Source organism: Lipomyces oligophaga (genome assembly GCF_038497815.1).
Source record: "Lipomyces oligophaga strain CBS 7107 unplaced genomic scaffold V1516scaffold_4, whole genome shotgun sequence".
NCBI classification, from domain to species: Eukaryota; Fungi; Ascomycota; class Lipomycetes; order Lipomycetales; family Lipomycetaceae; genus Lipomyces; species [Lipomyces] oligophaga.
Window position 1 is genome coordinate 452,678 of NW_027117788.1, and position 22,120 is coordinate 474,797.

The following is a 22,120-nucleotide window of genomic DNA, read 5'->3' on the forward strand; positions in this document are numbered from 1 at the left end:
CTGACCAAACAAATTCCCATCCCTGTTAGAGTTTCGCTGATAGGTCCAAAGGTATCTGTATGAATTCAGTCATCTGTTTCAAGATGTGGCGGATTTAGGCATGCTCTTCCGGCAGCGATGCGCCCAGTGTGTTATACCCATGCAATAGCTCATGTGAACGCTTATCCATACTGCCTGGAAAAGCTCTCGTAGAGATTATAAAAAGGCTGGCTCCCTGTTGAATAGTCTGATTGCTGATCTGCAATATACCATGTCGGATTCGAGTTCGAATAGCAGTTTCTTGTCCATACCTTTTGAGCAGTACTGCACTTCCTATCCAGCAAATTCAAATACATACGTGATAATACACCAAACCTTCCTGCGCTATCTCTACTCTAGATCTAACCAAATTGAAATCAATTTTGATATCCAGAAACTTCATTTAGTACTCAGATGGGAATACACGGACGACGAAGAACTTCTAGTGTTTCACTACGCTGGAGGAACAGTGCTGAGAAAACAATGACCGGCCCCTCTGCGTGGCTAGTTCTCACTGCAGTTTTCATTTCTGAACGATCTCATCGCTACTATCATCGCACAAGCTAGTCTCGCACACATATGTTCAGGCCCAGTTTCACTATCTTGCTCCGATTGTTCCTATCTTATCACTAGGATGGTCTATCTTCACCCATTCTGTCTTCTTTAGCATGGATAGCCTGGTTAAACGACCGCTATGATAGTGCAATATCACGTGAACATATCGGATTAGGGCAAATTATTTCTACATTAGGCAATCTTATTGGGTGTTGTGAACTCTGTGTTGGCAATCGAGTACGGGAGTAATTGATAGCCAACAAAGACTAGATCGGTAGAGCTTAGTCGATAGAACGACAGTATTTCTCTCAAAAAATCGCACGTTCTCTTTCGAAAGATTTTTTGGCATCGATGTGAAGAGTTGAAGCTGTGCAGATTGCCAATTAGTTTCATATACCGCAGTCATATTATGTCGTTCCATTCGTTCTGGTAAGTTTCTGACTCATAGTTATGAAACTTCAATACCACTTTGCTAATACTGTGATTTATTTATTTTAGCGCTACGTGTGAACAGCAACTTCCGCTTGCTAAATGTGACAAGCTATATTGCTCAGAGGAGTGTGTATTTCCAAATTCGTTGCTCGGCTTGGATTATTGACTGACATTTCTGAATTCAGGTGTCGTCAGAGCGATAATTTGCGTATATCAAACAAGCATCAGCGTACAGTCTCACTTTCCGATACTTTTCGATATTATGGCGGAAGTGGTGAAAACCATTCCTTGTCCACCACCTCCCGTCCTACCTCCGTTTACTCCACCTCGAGCGGGCCTGCAATTCCGAGCTTCGGAGCATACGGCGCCATAAATGAATCAATAGTGACATATCCAAGCTCAGATTCGACCCGATCCAGTGCATCTGTCTCTTCCGAGGAATTGTACCCTGCACTTGGATATCGGTTCCAGCGTCGAACCAGTCTCTATTCACTAACATCCGAGCCACCTACATCACGCACCCAAATGGAAACCGGGCGATGCGAATTTCCGTTCGAGTTCCCTCTTTCGATGAAAATCACTAAGAGCAATAGAAATTGAAGAGCACGTTTTGACGTCCGTCATTCAATTTGGCGTGACTTGTGCAAGTTATTAGCCGCTCTATATGCGCAATCCAAATGCCCTCATTATATCCACTTGTCTTATTTAACTTTGATTATTATTGTGATCTTAATAAGTAGGTACTTCCTATGAATTTTGTTAATAGATTTATGAATTATTTATACGAATTCTTTTGCAACTGTGCTTTGAGTTAGACATTGATTTGTCTTGATAGTTTGATCTAGGCATATTATCAAGCTTCATCTGACAAACCAGATATCTTGAGCCCCCAGTTCTGACAACGGAATACAATAATCTAGCGTATTAGTCTATATATACGCAATTGAATTAGTCGTTATTCAAGTCAGCAGCTCCATGTACTAGAAACTTGTATATGACGCGTAGATGAACGCGCAGAACACCCCTTGAATCTCCAGTATGTGTTCTGGGGATGAAAGTACCAAGGATTCATATATCAAATTTCTGACTCGAGATCCCATAATTAGGGCACGTGTTGTATAGCATTTTAAGGACCCAGCCTTCACGCACCTGGATCTTTATACACACTTTTTTAGAACTCTAGCAATGCGACTAGTTCGTTGAAATCAGTTACAATTAACTGCAATAATGAGTCAACCGTCAAGTCACAACTCCGATGATGATCCTTATGGCTCGTTGAAGGCTAGTCGAACGTTCAGCGAACAGAATCCCTTCGCAGATCAAAGCACTGATGATGACGATTCCATACATCATACACCCAGTAACCCGTTCATATCTCCTTATGCGGATCCATATGATCCTAACGATACTGTATCTCTGTCTGCACCGACAAATCCATTTTCCGATGATGGAACTGGTACGACTTCAGGCGCTAATGTTTCGGGACAGTTAATTGGGTCCATTGAACCTAGATATGATCCCAATGTCGTATCTGCAATCTCAGATTATCAGCCCTATTACGAGGATCCGTTTTCAGACCGTTACGATGATGATACAGACAGTGCTCAGATATATCCGACAGAAACAACATCTTCAACTTTTGGTGGACCACGTAAGAGCGCTAGACGTCGACCGGGTTCTTCTTTCTATGGCCGGATCAAGGCGCGAATGGGAATTGCTCCTCCACAGACTGAAATGGATTTACCTTTAACAGAAGTGGCTGCTCCTATGGGGACTAGTGATGGTCGTGTTGAATATTCGAGAACTGCTGCAGCTTCATCAAAAGTTGAGCCACCACCTAGTGAATTCGATATTAGGAGACTGTTCAACAAAGTATTTCATCGCAAAATCGTCGATCCGTCTACCCTTGGTCCTCGTATCATTCACATCAATGATCATGCTAGCAATTCTGCAAATGGATATCGGGATAACCATATCAGCACGACCAAGTATAATATCGCAACGTTTTTACCGAAGTTTCTTTTCGAGCAGTTTTCAAAGTATTCAAATTTATTCTTTTTATTCACTTGTATCATCCAACAGGTACCGAATGTGTCGCCAACGAATCGGTATACCACAATAATCACTCTTGGTATAGTGCTTAGTGTTTCTGCGCTAAAAGAAGCGATTGAAGATGTTAAACGACGTAATGCCGATAAAGAGCTAAACAATGCTCCGGTTTTAGTACTTCAAAAAGGACTCTTTGAGACCCGAAAATGGGTAGATGTTGCGGTTGGTGATGTCATTCGAGTTGAATCCGAGCAAGCAATACCAGCTGATATTGTGCTCCTTGCATCTTCGGAGCCTGAAGGATTGTGCTATATAGAGACGGCGAATCTCGACGGAGAAACAAATTTGAAAATTAAACAGGCCTCGCCTGAAACAGCTGACTTGGTCAGTCCATTAGATTTGAGCAACATGAAGGGAACAATCAAATCAGAACAGCCCAACAGCAGTTTATACACATACGAGGCTACTATTTCCTTAGATAGTTTACAATCTGGAGGAGAGAAAGAAGTTCCACTCAATCCAGATCAACTGTTACTTCGTGGTGCTACTCTGCGGAACACACTTTGGGTTCATGGTGCTGTCGTGTTCACCGGTCATGAAACCAAACTTATGCGAAATGCTAGTGCTGCTCCTATCAAGCGTACCGCGGTTGAGCACATGGTCAATTTACAAATTATATTTTTATTCAGTATGCTGGTTATATTATCTCTAATTTCGTCAATCGGAGATGTGATTAAGGAAACGACTTCTAAAGTAACTATGCAATACCTCTATATAGAAGGAAGAAGCATGGTGAGCCTTTTTTTCCAAGATTTGTTAACTTATTGGATTTTATATTCCAATTTAGTGCCTATAAGTATGTTTGTGACTATCGAAGTAGTCAAGTTTTATCAGGCGTTTTTGATCAGCTCGGACTTGGACATGTATTATCGAGAAACTGATACGCCTACTGTTTGTCGGACCTCGAGTTTGGTTGAAGAGCTTGGCCAAGTGGAATATATTTTTTCTGACAAAACTGGAACATTGACCCGCAACATAATGGAATTCAAACAATGCTCAATTGCTGGCATTTGCTACGGGATCGACATTCCTGAAGACAAACGTGCGGTAGAGATTGATGGTCAATGGGCTGGTGTATTTGATTTCAAGACGTTAATTGAAAATCTTGATAATCATCCTACGAAAGATGTGATACACGAATTTTTGACTCTCCTGGCAACCTGCCATACCGTTATTCCTGAGTCAAAGCCTGATAGTGACGAAATAAACTACCAAGCAGCCTCACCAGACGAAGGCGCTTTAGTTAATGGAGCAGCTCAGCTAGGATACCAGTTTGCGACACGAAAGCCGAAGTCGATCACGATCAATGAGCGTGGACAAAATAGTGAGTTTGAACTATTGAATATCTGCGAGTTCAACTCTACGAGAAAGCGAATGTCTACTATATTCAGATGTCCCGACGGCAGAATTCGTCTGTATTGCAAAGGTGCTGATACCGTGATTCTTGAGCGTCTGTCACCGAGTAATCCTTATGTAGAGGCTACTTTACAACATTTGGAAGAATATGCAAGCGAAGGACTGCGAACTCTTTGCTTGGCTATGAGAGCAATTTCTGAAAGTGAATACGCAGAATGGAGCGCAATCTATAATAGGGCTGCAACATCAATGAAGAACCGAAGCGAAGAGCTGGATAAGGCTGCTGAACTTATTGAAAAGGACTTATATCTATTAGGTGCTACCGCCATTGAGGACAAATTACAAGATGGAGTGCCTGATACGATTCATACTCTGCAAACAGCGGGGATCAAAATTTGGTGTGTGACAACTGACATTTTTTTATCAGCTACATAGCTAGATGCTGACTTGTACAGGGTCTTGACCGGTGATAGACAGGAGACTGCAATCAATATCGGAATGTCTTGCAAGCTTCTTAGTGAAGACATGAGTTTGTTGATTGTGAATGAAGAGTCTAAGGAAGATACTCGGAGCAACATTATGAACAAATTATCGGCAGTGAGGGGACAAAATACGGAATTGGTTCTAGATGTGAGTTGAATTAACACTCGGTTTTTGTAAAAGCAATCCAATTCTGACTGAGGTAGACGCTCGCTCTAGTTATCGATGGCCATTCGCTTCAGTATGCACTCGAAAGTGACCTTGAGAAAGATTTCTTAGACCTTGCGGTAATGTGTAAAGCAGTAGTATGTTGCCGCGTTTCGCCACTTCAGAAAGCAATGGTCGTCAAACTAGTCAAACGACATTTGAAATCAATTCTTCTTGCTATTGGTGATGGCGCCAATGATGTTAGTATGATTCAGTCTGCACATGTTGGCGTAGGCATTAGTGGTATGGAAGGCACACAAGCAGCACGGAGTGCAGATATATCGATTGGCCAATTTAAGTATCTACGAAAACTGTTACTCGTTCATGGAGCTTGGAGTTATCAGAGATTGAGTAAAGTGATTCTCTATTCGTTCTATAAGAACATCACCCTATATATGACCCAGTTTTGGTATGTGTTTCAAAATGCTTATTCAGGACAAGTTATATATGAGTCGTGGAGTATCACTTTCTACAACGTATTCTTTACGGTCGCGCCTCCATTTGTATTGGGTGTGTTTGATCAATTCATCAATGCGCGACTTCTTGATCGATACCCGCAGCTCTATCAACTTGGACAAAAGGGAACTTTTGTAGGTTATCTTTTACGACTGCAGATATCAATGCTAACAATTTTTAGTTCAATGTTGGTAGTTTTTGGGCATGGATTTTGAACGGGTTTTATCATTCAATCATTCTCTATGTTGGAGCAGAATTCGCGTACCACGATGGATTACGTGAGCGCTCAGGAGTTGTAGATGGCCATTGGGTGTGGGGAACGGCATTATATACTGCAACAATTTTGACAGTTCTCGGTAAAGCTGCATTAATTACAAATCTATGGACAAAATATACAGTATTAGCGATTCCGGGGTCTTTCATATTCTGGTTGATTTTTTTTCCTATATACGGCACCGTCGCTCCCAAGATTGGAATATCTGATGAATTTTACGGGACAGTGAGCCATTTGTACGGTTCTCTGACTTTCTGGGCTATGATTGTTGTTTTACCGGCTATGTGTTTACTGCGAGACTTTGCATGGAAATACGCGAAACGAATGTATTTCCCGCAGTCATATCACCACGTGCAAGAAATCCAGAAATACAACATTGCAGATTATCGACCACGGATGGAACAATTCCAGAAAGCGATTCGAAAAGTCAGACAAGTCCAGCGGATGCGGAAGCAGCGGGGATTTGCATTTTCCCAGGGAGACGAGGACCAGTCGCGTGTTATCAGGGCTTATGATACAACTCAGAAGCGTGGAAAATTCGGTGAGATGAAATCGATTCGTCGAAAAGATGCAGGTAGAGTAGGTTTATAATCAAACGTGATTATAAAATTTGTTTGTTATGATGCACATCCCTATTACCAACTTTATATGATAAACCTTTAATATGACATGCTATGTTATGACATTGATGCAAAAAAAATACAACCGTTTTAACGCCCAAGATCACAAAATCTTCCAGGAAGCAACAGAAAATAAATAAACATTGAAGACTGGTAACCAAGCAATACCAAAGTGATACTTACTATATCGCGCCTGAGAGTGCTAAAGCTCTATGTTCAGGTATATAGTTAAGATCCTGTTCTTCCGGTACTATATTATTCTTTATCTTGATGTATGGATGACTGTCAACCACTCCCTTTCTAGACAAACCCATCCAGATCCAGGGAACAGTATCAACAGGCAACTCTATCTCCGCTTTGAATTCCTCAACGAACTTGTGGTCAGCGGCCGAAACTTCAGAATAGTAACTGAACTCTGAGAATATCGACGACGTCCGCCAAAAGGACAATTTCCGAAGACAGGCGACCACAAGACTAGTAGTTTGGCTTCCATTTAAACAGTGGAAATATACAGGTGCACTCTGTTGGCTGATTAGAATCTATTAAAAAATGTTAGCACGTGCAAGAAAGTATGAAGTTTCATTTACCTCGATTGCCTTGGTCACCTCAGTGTAAGTAATTGCAACGTCCTTCTTTTTTGATTTCGAGGTCTTGATGTGAATCATATTGATACCCTCCTGCTCGCAGAAGCTGCGGACCTCGTCGATCAGGGGTTCCGGTGTCAATGATATAATAGTTTTGAGCTTTAGTCGGCGCAAAAAAGGTAGATTCACCTTGCGTGGATATAATCCTCGATGAACCTTTGGATATACAATACCGTATCGTAACGGGGTGACCAAAGCAGGATGATTTCCAGTTATGAGCTTATTGGAGTCTGGTTTTTCGCCTGCGGACGATGTTGTCGCTGCAGGGGTTGTTGCAGACACGGTCGCATAGATAGGCGGAGAAAGGTCACGAGAGCATGCTTGAATAGTCTCTACCGAACTAGAGCTGACCCTTGTTCGATCGAGAGATGAAGCCCGGTGCTGCAAAAACGTAATCTCCATTTCGAATATCGCAATCCTGCAAAGATTGAAACTAAATGAGTCAAAGAGACTAATTTATCTTGGAATTCAGGACGGCTTCCAAGTCGAAGAGCAGGCTTAGGATATCTAGAGCTGTTGCGACTAGACCTCAAACAATGGCTCAAAATCGAGGCACCAAAAAAAAACTATAACCAGCCAAATAAATATAATATAAGCCAAAAATTTTTGAATGAAATATAGTACAATAACGTTTCACCTCTTGTCAAGATCGAAATCTAACTGATGTGTTGTTATTCTCGCGGAGATCACAGGGACATTTTAATTGGGAGTTCTCTTGGAGTAGTAGTCGCACAAAAGTTCTTCGGTCAGTACTAATAATGGAATGACCCGCACGGTGTTCTATTGGTGCTAAAATTAATAGAGCTTAGCTGTAATTCATTTATATTTTAACAATCTATAAATCCATGTTAGCGAGCTCGCATTCGAAAATAATTGGTGTAATAAAGCAATTCAAATGCACCCCAGGTAGCTATGGGCTCCTCTGGCTTCCTCTGGCTCCTCTGGCTCCTCCCAGCTGGCCATAGTCACATGATTACACGTGATTGAAGGGCTTAATCGAAAACCCTACATGGACAGTCACTCAATCTGTTTGTGCCGATCTTCCCAATTCGAAGTGAGTTTCACTGTCGAAGCCGATCTTGAAGTCGCAATACATCTCTACTTTACGGACTTTCATTCAGCTGATATTATCAACATCGAAAAGGTAAGTTCAGTTTTGCTTAAGATAATCAGTTTACGGTCAATAATATTAATATTCTGTTAGATATATCATAATTCACAATGTTAGTAGTCCCGATTGCACAAAAATTGGCGCATTCCAGCATGCGGATTAAAATGTCCATAGAGAACGATGTTTGCTAATACGATTTTAGGACTAAGCGTACTAAGAAAGTCGGAATCACAGGAAAGTACGGTGTCCGTTATGTGAGTAATCCTACAATCGATACTTGAAGCAATCAAATTTTGCAAATTCTGACCCAACATAGGGCTCCTCTCTCCGAAGACAGTCAAAGAAGCTTGAAATCCAACAACACTCGCGCTATCTCTGCTCCTTCTGTGGCAAAAACTCTGTTAAGCGTACTGCTACCGGTATCTGGAAGTGCAAGTCGTGCAATAAGTCTATTGCTGGTGGTGCTTACACTCTTTCGTAAGTTGATATTTTGTTCGATTATTTCTGTAACCGATCTAATTATATCTAGGACCACCAACGCTGCCACTGTTCGGTCTACTATCCGTCGTCTCCGAGAGTTGAACGAGGTCTAAATCAAAATTGATGTTAGAAGTTTGTCAGATTTAGGTTTTGCACATTGTATTTTGTAGTATAAAAATGGTTGTTGGACTGGACTGCAATGGTTAATACAGACAAAAGTTTATACATTATTCCTGGATTACATTTTCTGGATATACGGATTCGATCAAGTTGTGAATAGATAAACAGTTCGAATCTTTGAAATATCTAGTGTGCTGGTTGATTATGGAAGGACAATTATTTGAGACTTTTGACCCTTCCGAATTATGACTTGATAGAATGGCTGAGCTGATTTTTTCCGCTAGATACTACTAGATAAACGAGAGAACAGGATTCTCTTTGTTGATGCAGTTCCAAAGGATTTTACCTTGAGTTTATCTATGATTGTGTCAGCGAAACTGCTTTCTATATCAATTGTAGAGTGTATTCTGGATTCTATTTCCCATTGGCCCGATTATATTGCCTTTCATTACTCACGCATACGTTACTAATTTACATGGTCTTTGTTGGATCATTTAAGTAATCGAATACTGCGATTGGTTAACTGCCATTAGTGAGCATGAATTTTTGCGATCTTAATGTTCCTTCATCATGCTTTTGGCCAAGCGTATCCTCTGGAATTGAATAAAAGTAAAACGTATGGATATCTGGGGCTTAAGCGTACTAAATTGCGGCTCTGGGACAGACTATATAGGCCACTGGTATGTCCTTCCAGTACTCTGTTTATTACCTAAATTTTTCTAGATAAAATATGAGTTCAGAGTCCAAGAATAAAAAAAACAATCTTCGAATAAAATTTTCTGATTCTTCTTGACCTTTCTGTGAATTCTGATTTTTTTAAATTGAGACCTGGCTACTGGTTCGATCTAGAGATCTTGTTACGCATCTGAGAGAGCTAGATTAGAACAGCCTGACTTCCCAATGGAAGACGAGTACCCGTGTATTATATGTCTAATCGGACTTCCGACATTATTGGCCGGAGAAGTTGCGCATAATCGCGCTGACATTGTAGATGTTGGAAGTTCATGTGACGACTGTTTCGGGACCTCTAGCTCGCATGGCCGAGACGAAGACGAAGTGACGGTGTATGATGGTACGAACGATGTCGCTCGTCTCGTACCTTGCGGACATCAGTTCCACAGCAGCTGTTTGAAGATGTGGAGCGAGCAAGCTACGAGTAAGTAGGATTTTGAGTAGTATTTGAGACCAGTGCTGACTACGTTGATTTAGGTTGTCCTACTTGCAGGACTAACTTCAACAAAGTAGAGATTCTTCACAAAGTCGACGGTAAGTTTAATTCGCCAGTTGTTGATTTTGTACGCAGCTAACGACAATTCATTTTGCTAGGCGATGCTCTATCCTCATACACAGTCGAAACAAAAGTCCAGGCAGCTGACCTGGATATGTCTTTCGATCCGGATCCGTTTACGGATGAGTTCATATTCGATCCTGATTGTCTTTGTCTAATCTGCGATTTGGGCACTCGACCTGAAGAGCTAATGCTTTGCGAAGTATGCGATGCGCCATATCATGCGAGCTGTCTGGGTCTTGACGGTGTTCCGGTTGATGAATGGCTATGTCCGTCCTGTTCGCCCGCGAGTTCGAATCCTTTTGAACCGCAAACTTCGCGCACATTGTCTCGGTCGCGTCGGCCCCGGCGGACTACAACTTCGCGGGCCACATCGAGTTCGCAAAGCACTCGATCTTCACGGGTAAGCAGAACGAGCCCGAGGAATAGACAATGGGGTCGTGCCTGGCAAGCGATTTTGAATCGATTGAATCAGGATCCGGGACGAGAGCTTGTAGTAGTGGAAAGCGCAAATAGGCCGTCCACTCGCCGAAGCGGCAGCGTTCCATCTAGGCGACGATCACAGCGTGAGACTATTGAATGGAGGGAATGGAATACACGGCTTCGCGTGGCTGAGGCGACACAAGGAGCGGCGTATTTTCGGACAACTTCGTCGCTGTTTTTCGATCAAGATCCGGAAGAGACGCCCGACATGGTAGAATCATGGTCTATGAGAGATGAAGCGCTGAAGATTGAAGGCAATTCCAGCGATCAATCGAGGATTTCAAATCCAGTAAAAATTTCTTCACCTCTTAATACTGGTGATGATGAAAGTCATGAATCAGGGCGGAAGTTTAAGCGACCTCGAGCGCAGCTGCGGCGATCGGATGCAGCGCAAGAGCATGAACTACAGCATTCAGTGCTAGTTGGACAATCAAGTGAAGGTCCTTCACTAATGCGTTCTTTGTTGGACGATATTAGAAGACCGTCTTCTACTATGTTGAACGGTCATTCCATTCCTGGAGCTCTTTCAGGTGGTGCGAATAGACAAATTTTAAACGAGGTATCTTCTCCAGGGCGATCTACCACAGGTGGCCCAAAATGTTTGAGTCCGTTGTCGCTTCGGTCTCCCTCGTTGTCTCCGATTCTGATACCGTCACTGAGTACTACACCGACACCTCCTGCGGAGCCGATTTCTCCTGTTGAAATCGGATCGCCAATCGTAAGTCCAAGTGGCGATCTGTCTTCACAAAAGGCTGGTCAGCTCTCACCAACGTTGGAGATTTCACCAGAACCTGATATTATGCGAGTCGGAGACCAGCTGAGTCTGGAGGAGAAAACAGATATTCAAGGACTTGTGCGAAACATTTTGCGGCCGTTCTACCGGAGTGGGACCATAGATAAAGATGAGTACACTGAGATAAACAAAAAAGTGAGCCATTTATTGTACGATCTTGCATTGGATGAGTTGAGGGATAGGGGGTTGGACAGTCGTGAGCAGTCGCAGGATCGACGAGATCGGATGATGACTGTTGCGCAGGCGAATGTGCAAATCTTGGTCGACAGGAAGAAGTCGTGAACAAGGGTAACATAATCTTGTATGCGGTTGGAAGTTTTTGGAGTATAGGTTTGGATGGTAGGAGTTTGATATTTTACAATGATATTTAAAGAAGACAATCAGAACCCGTATTTTGCACCAGATGCCTTCTTGTTTCGCCGTCCCGTAGCAAATGACTCTTCCAGGCTCTCTTGTTGCTGAACGGCTGAATTAATTAGAGACCTGAGCTGATGCTTCCCTGACGATATCGCGCGAACAGGCTGAGACTTGATTTGTGGTTAGAATATATATTATGGCTTCCGCTAAAGTACTTACAGTAGATCCCACTCCTGAGTCGATATACGCTTTGTTCGAGGTGTACTGGTCGTCAACGCTGTAGTCGACGATTTTGATTGGGCCGCCACGGCGATGTCGGCCTTGTAGAACATTTAGCTAAGATCATAATAAGTTCACTGCGACAAAGTAAATGGAAGAGGAACATACTGCCTGGTCGTCTAGTCCTGCTTCGGTCGCAAGACTTCTGATTTCGGATTGTTTAGGCGATGGCTGGCTGGAGAGCGACATATCATTGGTAGATGAAGGTAGTCTAGCAGATGAATCTGCAGCCATATCGGATTGGTCGGAGATTATTGTTGGTAATGGGGGTAACTCCCTGAAAAGCAACGGTTTGTAGGGTCCATCGACGGGTTTCTTGCTGAACGTCGACGTCGATGTCGCTGAGGGTGAAGGTGGTGAATCGCTAACGAGGCCTAAGATATTTAATATAAAATTCCCTCTATTCAAGAGAAAAACTTACCAAGTGAGAGGCTCGAAAATTTAGATTTCTTTCTTTTCTTTGTGTCCTCACTGCCGGTAGTTTTAGAGGTAGCTGTCGCTAGTTTCTCGACTCCAGATATGGATCTCTTAGTCCCTTGTGTCGATGCTTTTTCCGTACAAGGTTCACTGTCGCTGGCCTCATTTGATTTTGCTTCTAAAAGCTTTTCTTCGGTAAGTTCACCCATGCTGATCTTTATTATCTCCTTTTCAGCTTTTTAGACTCAATATTTTGGAACTTAGAATTCAATCCTCATCTCAAATCGAAGATCGGTCCCGCCTGATCAGAATACCCTAAACCACAGACGGCTTGACAAGCTAATCGAATATAATATGTATTAATAAATACTTAATGTAGTACAATAGTGTATATCGAACAATCGAAGAAACAATTTATAATAAATTAAAATAAAGATTTGTAGATGGAAGTAAAGAAAAAATTTTAAAATAAAGTAAAATAATGAATAAATAATAGCTGGACAATTGAGTATAATGTTCAATGACTTAAGGGAGAAAGATCGAGAACGCAGCAAACGATAAAAATTCGGAATTTTTGACAAATCATTTATTTCTGGGCATTCGTATTGTTATAATCGATCAATTAACTTCAACGAGCATTGTTCAAAATATTTTCAGCAGCTCACTACCTCTCACTTCTTGAAGCCAGTTCCGTAACGCTCGACTTCGCCGCAGAAAGCCAGGAGTCGAGCATCCAACAACTTAATTTTCACTGACATCAATTCGCTGTGCAATTTCCGCCATCCGGGGAGCTTAATTGCAGTAGTATTGTGTTTTGTTTGACGTCAATTCACGTTTAACTCTAATGATCGGACATAGACTCGTTTCGGCAGCTCTTTCGGGCCTGGTCGTTCTGCTGTCCAGTTCGATACCAGTCGCCATGGGAGCTTCAACCAGACCCGATCTACGACTCTCTCTGCCGAGCCCAATTTCGCCAGACAAATTCTATATTCCAGGTAATATCAATTGTATTTTGTCACATGTTTTGTAGATGTGCAAATTTTAACTGAGCTTTTAGAATGGGAAAAATTCGGCACGCTTCGAATTGAATCGGATCGGATTTTCCTTACTTCACCCGGCGAGCGTGGACAGAACGGTGCCGTATTTACGAAAAACACAAACAATTACGAAACTTGGACAACAGAGATAAAATTTCGCGCATCAGGTTCAGATAGGCCTGGTGGTGGTATGGCCATTTGGTATACTGCGAGTAAAGCTGCTGGACCAGTGTATGGTGCCCAGGATTATTGGGACGGTTTAGCGATTATCATCGACTCCTTGAATCCAAGCCAAAACGTACGGGGACATTTGAATGACGGTACAATTGGCTACAACACATTGGCAAATCCTCACACCCAAGCTTTTGCTGGGTGTCCGTTACGATACCGAAATACTGGTTCGATCATCCTTCTCCGTCTGACAGTAGGGCCAAAGCTATTGAAGGTAGACTAACTACAAGAGTTATTTCGACTTTTTGGGCCCCTAAATTACTCACTATGTTTAGGTCGAAGTTGATGGTCGGCTATGTTTCCAGTCGGAACACATTGCCCTTCCCCCAAATTACTATTTTGGTGTTTCTGCTGCCTCGTTCGATGACCCAGATAGTTTCGAGCTCTTCGGATTTTCCACTACAGGTTCAGGTGTCGGCAAGGTCCAGGCGCCTTCTTCAGATCCGGTTCCTCAACAACCAAACGCTGTTCCACCTGTTCGGCAAGCCCAGCGTCCTCCACCAAGCAACTCACCATCTGCAGATCTTCATGAACTTGTGAGTCAGCTTCCTGCTTCATGAAGTCAAATCTAACTTCAACTACAGACATCTCAGCTTGTAGGGATGCAAAAATCTCTCGAGCTCAGCCTGCAGAAAATTGTTAGTCTCCGTGAGGACATCGACTCCTTACAGACTCTAAAGCCACTTTTTGAGCGCCTCGATCAAAAACTGTGAGTACTACTCAGTTCATTTCTTTGAGATTTCAAGCTGTTAATGTAATCAATTCATCCAGTTCTCGAATTGAAACGTCGGTCGCAAAAATGGAGGCCCAAGTTCATGGAGCTGCGGCCAATATGCATGAATCTACAAAGCAGAACATTGCTTCTGAAATCACACGTCTAACTGAACGCCTGGACGCATTCGATACAGCTATCAAGGAACATACTTCATCTATTGTCGGTACAATTCCAGAGACGATATCAGCAGCGCTGACTAAAGGTGGGCCGAGTATCTATTTTGCCATTTTTTTGCTTCTCGTTATTCAAGGCGGTGTCGTGGTGGGTTATGTCGTGTACAAAAAGAGAAGAGAAGGGTTTCACCCAAAATATCTTTAGATTGTATTTACTCATCTATTATGCATATCGTTTGTTTGTATTTTACAATGAATTAATATCTTACATCTAATACAACTGCCAATCACCAGACATCTTCAAACTCATCGTTCTCGTCTTCCATAGTAGCATCTTTTGATCCGTCTTGATTTTCGACTACAGGCAAAGCTCTACCCCTACCATCTGTCTGCTCTGAAGGTTCTAGCTGCTGTTGCTCCTGCACGTCTTCAGCATCATCATCGTCTTCTTCTTCTTCATCTGATAAAGATTCTCGGAAATAACTGTCGTAATTCTCCAATATGTCTTTTCGCACAGCTTCTGTGACAGCATCAAATTCAGCGGTGCCAGGCTCAGCATTCAAAACTTCAGCGCCAACTCCGTCGTCAGTCTTCGCATCAGCCAGTAAAGTCTCCTCTCTGTTCCGTTCCTCCCCGTCTTCTGCGCCGACTTCAGCTCCAATAGTACTCTTTTCATACCAAACAGGAAGTGCATTATTGATTGCCGTCTGCTGCTTGGCAAGTGCCGCCTCTGCCTTAGACTTTTCGCTATCTGCTCCAGATAGATCAACTTCGATAAGTAGTTTGTTATCGTTAACACCTCTGGCTGCATAGCCAACGTCCTTCGAATCTTTCGAGTCTAAAGAAATTGGAATAGCTACTTTGAGAGAACTTTCGAAATCGTTGCTTCAACATGTTAGCTAATACAAGCAGATAATTTGTAGTCAAGGATATACAAACTCTGGAATGAACGAATCGTCGATTTTCTTCAACGTATCGATGATCCGTCGGATTTGCGACATCAGCCTGGACAACCTATCCTGGCTGATCCTTAACTCATCGCTCTCGTCGTCGTCTTGTAAAATGGTTCCACAATCCATACACTGGAACCCAGAGAGATCAGCGGCCTGCAGTGGCAGAACTTCCATGGCGTTATAACGTCGTTTACATAATGGACATGCATAGCCTTGTGTATCAATATCCTGCAACTTCAATTAGTTTATGTGAAGTAATACTTGCTCATAGACAACCCACATTTCGCATTTGCTCGTTGTAAGTCTCGCCGAGTTTATGAATTCGCCATTTCACAGCATCCACCGCTTCCCGATACTGCACGAAATAATAAGTCCGTTGAATAGGTCTTTGTTGACCTTCTCTCGGCTCGGATCGCGTATGACTAAACCTTGTTATCAGAATGTCCAATAGGTCGGATAACTTTGGTTGATACATACACTTTCAATAAGCAATCATCTCTCAATCTTGCGCATAGCGAATGCAGCTCTTTCTTCTGAATTCCTACTAATTGTGGCAAGTCATCATCAGAAATTCTGATATTTAGTCAGTATATAATAATTCTGCAGAGCATGTATTCTATTCAGCAGAAGTTGCGTACAGATTATGCCGTAGGATCGCGTCTAAAATGATAATATGCCGAGTCTCGTAAAACGAGCGTGCAACATACTGGAGCAAAACGTTAACGTGTTCCATTTTTGCAGTCCGTAAATTCGCATCCAGTCGGATAGAACTGAAGTTGATATTCTACTCCTAAACTGGTTTAAATCCACTAAATATCAATCAGATCGACAGACACAGATGCAGATGGGCTTAGGGATGCAACGCCGCAGGATCTCACTGGGTTTCTCAGGGAACAGACAGAATCTTATCCTCGCTTGAGTCACCTTGCATCGTGATTTACACAGATTTCCAGCGATTTGGGTAAATGATTCTGTGGTTTCGGTCCGAGGACATAGATGGACACCGATCCAGGAATATTTCAGTCCAATAGAGACTCATTACAGCAAATACAGTCGCTTGCGTTCTTGCGAGTTAAGTGCCAGTTCCAGATCTATTTCGTTCCCATCATATGGACAAGTCTAACAGATGCAGATTAAGCAAGTATGCGTTCCTTTGCTTGAGCTAGGACTGTCATTGAACAGAGAAGGAGATACAGAGACAAAGTTCAAAGTTGTGAATGCACTCGAAGATCTACTCCACGCTTTGAATGGCATTCCACCGGAAGCCTTTTCGCTTCAGCTGGGAGACTACATATTTTTTCCATTATCGCATTTGCTGAAGATCTCGAATAGACTTGATGACAGAACACTGGAGCTGATTATTAGAGCTTTGGGAATTTTAATAACTCATAGTTGGGGCAATACTCTGCAACCAACTATGCTGCAACAGCTCATGATCTTGATTGTCCATTTGATTGAGCCGCCAGCAGCTGACAAAGTTAGCGCCGAAACCAAATTCATATCGAATGAGACAAAAAAGGCAGGTGCTTTGGCTCTAAACGATCTTTTCGTAATATCTGCGTCGTCCAAAGATTTACAAGAGTTTTTTCAATCCGAAGCTGCCATACCTTTACTAGGTCATACTGTTCTTGTGCTACTTGATCTTGCGCTCAAAACTTCGGACGATTCCTGCTCTCAAGCAGCCCTAGATGCCTTACATACTCTACTGATTAGGGTGATTCGTGATGGTGAAGTTTCAGCGTCTTTTCTACCAGGCGTTGTTTCAGTACTTTGCAAGATCATGACACCGTCTGTGCGGAAAAGTCATTTCCAGTTACTTGTCAAATCACTGTCGCTATTTGGTCGTGTCTTAGCAGTCACTCTGAATGATTCTGAATTGGATCTAGATTCTACTTCGCCGGTATCTATTGTCTCCTCTAGTACCGCTTCTACGATCAAAGAATCGCAAACTAAGGCCATCACTGATTCTAATGAAAGCGAAAGTTCTTTGAATAAACTACGCCCTGAGGGTAAGATTCTTAGAACTTCTTCATGGGTAAAAGCAACCAGTACTCAGATCATCATATCTCTCGAGCCAGTTCTCAAATTACGGCATCACCATCGGCCTGAGGTTCGACTCATGGTGTACCAGATATGTGTACTGCTACTATCGCATTGCTATATTTCACTAGAGAATTGTCGTTCTACTTTCATTATACTGATAATTTCATTGGCTACTGACTTGGATGCAGAAGTAGCCTCGAAAAGCTGGGAATCGTTACTTCGAATTGGTAGCACACATGTAGAAGTTCAAGAAGCTGTTAAGTTGGCACTTTATGACTGGCTCTCTAGAATACAGCAAACATTAGTTCAACATGACGATGATTTGAAGTCGCAAACTTTAACGCAAATGAAGATTGCATTTGAATTGCTGTTAGAATGGAACACCGAGCTGGCATCTATTGAAGAAATTTTGGTTCCATGTTATATCGCATCCGTTCGATTTACAGATTCCACCAAAATAGTTGCTTCGAATACTGCCAATCTTGATCTTTCGTTTCTCCGTCTGGATTGGAATTTTACTTTGGTTACAAAATCGAGTGGTCTCATCGAATTTTCAGCCTCAAATATGGAAGGCGTGTTCGGCAAAAAAGCCACTCTTGCACTTCAACAAGTCTTAGAGACAGTAGGAGGCTCAGTTCGTCTGCAGAGAATATCTGATGAGTGCTTAGAAGTTATTGTAGATTCCAATGAATCTTATCCGCATAAGCAGGTTGCGCTTTGGATGATTATACATCTCATGAAAGGAGCACAGCGGGCTGTTGAATTTTTTGATTTTTCAGACAAATCTGAATTTTTAATGCAAGCGTCCGATCAAATTATTCAATCTTCATACGAAGTTTTACAGCAGAATATGGATAGAGACAATTTATCCACTGACGAAGTGATTCTGACAAAACTTTCGCTAGAAGCCCTTTCGATATCCGCGGAAATTCTCAGGGACGATTTCCAGATAGCTCTGATTGATTTACTATATCCACTTTTAAACCTAGTCATCTCACCTCTCACAGAGGTTCGCCAGCATACCTACATCGCTTTGAATAACATTGCAATCCACACGGGATATGGCTCAATTAGTTCTTTACTAATTAGAAATATGGATTATATATTAGATACGATTTCGCTCAAAATTAACACGCTTGATATTTCGCCGCGATCGGCAAGAATATTGTCTGCTTTGATCAAGCTAGGTGGGCCATCGACAATCGCATATCTCGATGACATAACAGCTTCGATTTTCCACTTACTTGACAACTATCATGGGTATTCACGTTTGGTAGAAGGATTTTTTGCTGTACTCAAGGCTGTTGTTGAGGAAATTGCCTTAGAAGCAATGGCTGCGCAACTGTCGATTGAACAAGGTTCAACAAGGCGTGAACGCGAGGGGATCTGGACGTTGGATGCCTTGATCAATGAGCTCGAGCGAAAGCCTCAGTTTAAATTACATGACTCTGAACAGACTGAAGACCAAGATTTAGATTTGAAGACAAAATTAGACGAGGACAAATCATTAGATGATCCTAATCAGCGCGATGAGCATCAATCAGACCAGTCGGAGATTTGGGATTCGCCTATCCCACAGTCTTCATATACTATTTTGAAAAGAATTTGCCTTTTGAGTCGGTATTATCTTTCTCACTCATCGTCTTTACTGCGATTCCAGCTACTGGATTTGCTAAAAATCGCATTATCGGCTTTGGCGACTTGTCCGAAAGAGTTTCTCCCGATAATCAACGATATCTGGCCGTCTATAGTACCATGCGTTGACGATTTAGAGCTGCATGTCCAAATAGCAAGTCTCGATGTAATTTCAGAGCTCTGTGTCTTCGGAGCCGATTTTATGACTACACGAATAGAAGCAATATGGCCGAAACTAAAACGGCTCGTTCCATGTGAGATTCCTAAATCTCATGAGGGCAAATTTTCCCGGGACGCGCAGATTTTCAGAGCAACGATGTCATGTCTGACAAAGATAGTGAAGTCTACAAAGGTGAAGAACACGGTATTTGAAGAGCTTCTGGATTGCGTTGGGCCGTTTCTGGAATTTTTTCCTGAGTTAAAAGATGCACTTGAGCTGGTTTCAAGTGATGCAGTCTGGGTATATCTACAGAGAGCATAAAGATCTCTATTACATATTTATTATAGTCAGATCTCAAACTGGATAGCGAGGTATTACATAAGCATTTGCAATTCATAAGTTGTGAAAACCTGTATCATTAATAGTAACTAATATACGACCCAATCCAAGAAACTGTTCATCAGCGAAAAAGTGTACGATTTACGGTAGAATTTGCAGAGTAACCATTATACGCGATGAAATTTGGAGAATGTTCATTTGGCAAGTTCGGAATCAGATTTTCTGTCGCCATGCGTTGGATCTGAAACAGATTAGTGTTTTCTAGAATCCCAATATGTATACATACTACAGACATACCATGCTTTTCATTTCCTGTGGTTTTGTGCTTGGAGATTTACTTGCCAAATAAGCGACTAATCCCGCGACAAGAGGAGAGGACATTGAGGTTCCGGAAGCCTTTCTTGTAGCTTCTTCATCTGTATGCCAGTCGGAATGGACATCTACGCCGGGAGCAAACACATCGACGCAAGGCCCGAAGTTACTGAATGGGGCCATATGATCTGTGACATTTGTCGCGCCGACTGTCAAGGCTGCTTCCTCTCCTGCCGGTGAAAAACCACAAGCATCTTGGTGACTATTTCCGGCAGCAACAACGACATGGATTCCTTGATCAACTACTTTCCGGACGGCGTCGTTAAATGCTTGACTACGACCGCCACCAAGACTCATGTTTACGATACTTGGGCCACCAGAGCGTTTATGCTGGTCGCTCACCCATTCAAGACCTCGGATGATCGTGCTAGTCGTGCCGGATCCAGTATCACCGAGAACCTAGTCGGAATAGTGAGCACTATGAGGAACTGAAATAAGAGGACATTACCTTGACTCCAACAATTTTCGCACTTTTTGCTACTCCATATTGAGATCCCGCAGCAGTGCCGGCTACATGAGTTCCATGTCCGATCCGATCGCGGTTCGACGATAAGAGTGCGAAATTGACCATTGTGGCCCGACCGCTGAAGTCCTATACCCGTTAACAAATTCCTCTATTCGAAGTAAGTCACGTACTACATGATCTACTGTGATGCCAGTATCTAGAATATAGAGTGTCGTCCCCACACCCGGATCCGAGTCGTAATAAAAAATGTTTTCTGTTGTTCTATCCAGGGTATCTCTATGTGACAAGCGGGCAAGATTATAAGTGGCATTCATTTGGACGTCCAATGTGGTATAAATCAAATCACTTTCAATATACGCAACCTCAGGCCGCTTAGCAATGAGGGATACAAACGAAGTCATGAAATGGCCAGAGTAGCCAGGAAGGACGGCACCCGTGAACTTATGCAAGACTTGTTGATGGAACTTGTCGTAACCGGGGAATCGTTTCATCGTTAATGATAACCATTTGAAATGTGATTGGATCGTTGTGGTATTCACAGATGCATTGAAAACGACAATATAATTATTTCGAACGGAACCAGCTCGAAAAAACGTCAGCGGATAGGTATCAGCAGCAGCCTGTTCTTCATATGAAACGTCAAGGTCAGTAGCCACGACAGACCTAGCGACTAGACAGGCAATAAGTGAATATAAAAGGTATTTATTGCTTTTCATATTGAGATTAATTGTCGCATCCAGGGCGACCGAGTCAATTGTAAGTTTGAAGCTGAGTCGGATCGTAGATTGATTATATCATTGTCAAACTGACTGGATCTCCAAATCAGGAAATAGCATAATAGATGACTCATGACAGTGGTGCAAGCGGAAATAAACAAAATCGCCCCGTAGTTGACCACATAGAAATGAATCGAAAATAAAAAAATATTTTGTATTAAAATCTATAGTAATAAGTTGCACTCCGAAACGCCAAAACCGCACTGAGTTCAGTGTTAAATCTCCTCCCCTCCAACATTATGCGTGGACTAGGCTACCTGGCCCAATATCCAAGATTCTTTGAGCGTTCGTGAAATAGTCAATAATTCCTCTATCGAGTGAATCTGGCATAGTCAGCAGATAAGATTTCTCACAATTCTCTCAATCTACATACAAGTGATACAGCATGACATTCAATTTGATACACTTCCGCCGCTGTAGTAGCTCGATCTTTATTAGCAACCTGTAGAATGAAATGAAGATAAGTAATCAGCATGCAACAAAATATAAATTCAATTGCACATACAGGCGCTAGTCGAATTATTTCTGAGTACTGGGTGATAATTTCATTGGTAGCCTCATTGATTCGTTCTAGAAATGCTCAGTCATGATTATCAGAGCTGCCATCTCCAGTACATACGATTAAATGAAAGAGCTCTTTGTTGTTGCTGGTGGCTGACGGAAGATGTCTGAATATTCGAGGCCATTTCCTTTTTGCCAAAGTACTTGCTTCCGCAAATCCGAAATGTTTATAGTATTTAG

General features: G+C 42.3%; 10 protein-coding genes across 10 annotated transcripts; 6 read left to right on the forward strand and 4 right to left on the reverse strand.

Annotated features, from left to right (window-relative positions):
- Positions 1–982: 982 nt before the first annotated feature.
- On the forward strand, positions 983–1,605 carry V1516DRAFT_664207 (uncharacterized protein; the record flags this gene model as incomplete). The annotated part of the gene is made up of 3 exons (XM_066920571.1): positions 983–1,002; positions 1,072–1,131; positions 1,191–1,605. The coding sequence occupies 3 exons, from the start codon at positions 983–985 to the stop codon at positions 1,603–1,605; spliced, it is 495 nt and encodes a 164-aa protein (XP_066777281.1).
- Positions 1,606–2,140: 535 nt separating this feature from the next.
- Positions 2,141–6,689, forward strand: V1516DRAFT_674868 (uncharacterized protein). The gene is made up of 4 exons (XM_066922159.1): positions 2,141–4,868; positions 4,926–5,100; positions 5,157–5,747; positions 5,795–6,689. Exons 1-4 carry the CDS (start codon positions 2,233–2,235, stop codon positions 6,476–6,478), a joined length of 4,086 nt encoding a protein of 1,361 aa, XP_066777282.1. The 5' UTR covers positions 2,141–2,232; the 3' UTR covers positions 6,479–6,689.
- V1516DRAFT_701991 (tyrosine phosphatase family-domain-containing protein) lies at positions 6,600–7,553 on the reverse strand (the record flags this gene model as incomplete). The annotated part of the gene is made up of 2 exons (XM_066924131.1): positions 6,600–7,046; positions 7,095–7,553. 2 exons carry the CDS (start codon positions 7,551–7,553, stop codon positions 6,690–6,692), a joined length of 816 nt encoding a protein of 271 aa, XP_066777283.1. The 3' UTR covers positions 6,600–6,689.
- An 819-nt stretch (positions 7,554–8,372) lies between these two features.
- Positions 8,373–8,855, forward strand: V1516DRAFT_664210 (60S ribosomal eL43 domain-containing protein; the record flags this gene model as incomplete). Its single annotated transcript, XM_066920572.1, has 4 exons — positions 8,373–8,428; positions 8,465–8,516; positions 8,579–8,739; positions 8,792–8,855. 4 exons carry the CDS (start codon positions 8,373–8,375, stop codon positions 8,853–8,855), a joined length of 333 nt encoding a protein of 110 aa, XP_066777284.1.
- A 705-nt stretch (positions 8,856–9,560) lies between these two features.
- Positions 9,561–12,042, forward strand: V1516DRAFT_674882 (uncharacterized protein). The gene is made up of 3 exons (XM_066922160.1): positions 9,561–10,018; positions 10,072–10,128; positions 10,189–12,042. The coding sequence occupies exons 1-3, from the start codon at positions 9,763–9,765 to the stop codon at positions 11,706–11,708; spliced, it is 1,833 nt and encodes a 610-aa protein (XP_066777285.1). The 5' UTR covers positions 9,561–9,762; the 3' UTR covers positions 11,709–12,042.
- Positions 11,758–12,840, reverse strand: V1516DRAFT_330107 (mitotic checkpoint regulator, MAD2B-interacting-domain-containing protein). Its single transcript, XM_066918902.1, has 4 exons — positions 12,484–12,840; positions 12,171–12,436; positions 12,003–12,119; positions 11,758–11,953 (listed from the first exon to the last, which is right to left on the reverse strand). The coding sequence occupies exons 1-4, from the start codon at positions 12,686–12,688 to the stop codon at positions 11,807–11,809; spliced, it is 735 nt and encodes a 244-aa protein (XP_066777286.1). The 5' UTR covers positions 12,689–12,840; the 3' UTR covers positions 11,758–11,806.
- A 42-nt stretch (positions 12,841–12,882) lies between these two features.
- Positions 12,883–14,930, forward strand: V1516DRAFT_674886 (concanavalin A-like lectin/glucanase domain-containing protein). Its single transcript, XM_066922161.1, has 5 exons — positions 12,883–13,474; positions 13,537–13,961; positions 14,023–14,283; positions 14,332–14,456; positions 14,519–14,930. The coding sequence occupies exons 1-5, from the start codon at positions 13,324–13,326 to the stop codon at positions 14,838–14,840; spliced, it is 1,284 nt and encodes a 427-aa protein (XP_066777287.1). The 5' UTR covers positions 12,883–13,323; the 3' UTR covers positions 14,841–14,930.
- Positions 14,857–16,420, reverse strand: V1516DRAFT_650895 (TFIIE alpha subunit-domain-containing protein). Its single transcript, XM_066920254.1, has 5 exons — positions 16,227–16,420; positions 16,066–16,161; positions 15,869–16,010; positions 15,575–15,816; positions 14,857–15,520 (listed from the first exon to the last, which is right to left on the reverse strand). Exons 1-5 carry the CDS (start codon positions 16,319–16,321, stop codon positions 14,923–14,925), a joined length of 1,173 nt encoding a protein of 390 aa, XP_066777288.1. The 5' UTR covers positions 16,322–16,420; the 3' UTR covers positions 14,857–14,922.
- On the forward strand, positions 16,404–19,816 carry V1516DRAFT_331011 (armadillo-type protein). The gene has a single exon (XM_066918903.1). It carries the CDS (start codon positions 16,715–16,717, stop codon positions 19,745–19,747), a length of 3,033 nt encoding a protein of 1,010 aa, XP_066777289.1. The 5' UTR covers positions 16,404–16,714; the 3' UTR covers positions 19,748–19,816.
- A 70-nt stretch (positions 19,817–19,886) lies between these two features.
- On the reverse strand, positions 19,887–22,065 carry V1516DRAFT_664216 (peptidase S8/S53 domain-containing protein; the record flags this gene model as incomplete). Its single annotated transcript, XM_066920573.1, has 8 exons — positions 19,887–20,006; positions 20,063–20,536; positions 20,586–20,729; positions 20,774–21,223; positions 21,637–21,702; positions 21,753–21,821; positions 21,885–21,949; positions 21,999–22,065. The coding sequence occupies 8 exons, from the start codon at positions 22,063–22,065 to the stop codon at positions 19,887–19,889; spliced, it is 1,455 nt and encodes a 484-aa protein (XP_066777290.1).
- Between the last annotated feature and the right edge of the window lie 55 nt (positions 22,066–22,120).

Bases quoted from the DNA above. Each gene is read 5' to 3' on its own strand.
- V1516DRAFT_674868 (XM_066922159.1), top strand. From the start codon at position 2,233: ATGAGTCAACCGTCAAGTCACAACTCCGATGATGATCCTTATGGCTCG. The intron at 4,869-4,925 runs GTGTGTGACAAC...TGACTTGTACAG, and splicing joins ACAGCGGGGATCAAAATTTG to GGTCTTGACCGGTGATAGAC. The intron at 5,101-5,156 runs GTGAGTTGAATT...TGACTGAGGTAG, and splicing joins ATACGGAATTGGTTCTAGAT to ACGCTCGCTCTAGTTATCGA.
- V1516DRAFT_674882 (XM_066922160.1), top strand. From the start codon at position 9,763: ATGGAAGACGAGTACCCGTGTATTATATGTCTAATCGGACTTCCGACA. The intron at 10,019-10,071 runs GTAAGTAGGATT...ACGTTGATTTAG, and splicing joins GTGGAGCGAGCAAGCTACGA to GTTGTCCTACTTGCAGGACT. The intron at 10,129-10,188 runs GTAAGTTTAATT...TCATTTTGCTAG, and splicing joins GATTCTTCACAAAGTCGACG to GCGATGCTCTATCCTCATAC.
- V1516DRAFT_330107 (XM_066918902.1), bottom strand. From the start codon at position 12,688: ATGGGTGAACTTACCGAAGAAAAGCTTTTAGAAGCAAAATCAAATGAG. The intron at 12,120-12,170 runs GTATGTTCCTCT...TTATGATCTTAG, and splicing joins CAGGACTAGACGACCAGGCA to CTAAATGTTCTACAAGGCCG. The intron at 11,954-12,002 runs GTAAGTACTTTA...CCACAAATCAAG, and splicing joins ACTCAGGAGTGGGATCTACT to TCTCAGCCTGTTCGCGCGAT.
- V1516DRAFT_674886 (XM_066922161.1), top strand. From the start codon at position 13,324: ATGATCGGACATAGACTCGTTTCGGCAGCTCTTTCGGGCCTGGTCGTT. The intron at 14,284-14,331 runs GTGAGTCAGCTT...CTTCAACTACAG, and splicing joins CTGCAGATCTTCATGAACTT to ACATCTCAGCTTGTAGGGAT. The intron at 14,457-14,518 runs GTGAGTACTACT...CAATTCATCCAG, and splicing joins GAGCGCCTCGATCAAAAACT to TTCTCGAATTGAAACGTCGG.
- V1516DRAFT_650895 (XM_066920254.1), bottom strand. From the start codon at position 16,321: ATGGAACACGTTAACGTTTTGCTCCAGTATGTTGCACGCTCGTTTTAC. The intron at 16,162-16,226 runs GTACGCAACTTC...ACTAAATATCAG, and splicing joins GCGATCCTACGGCATAATCT to AATTTCTGATGATGACTTGC. The intron at 15,521-15,574 runs GTTTGTATATCC...AACATGTTGAAG, and splicing joins GACGATTCGTTCATTCCAGA to CAACGATTTCGAAAGTTCTC.
- V1516DRAFT_331011 (XM_066918903.1), top strand. From the start codon at position 16,715: ATGCAGATTAAGCAAGTATGCGTTCCTTTGCTTGAGCTAGGACTGTCA.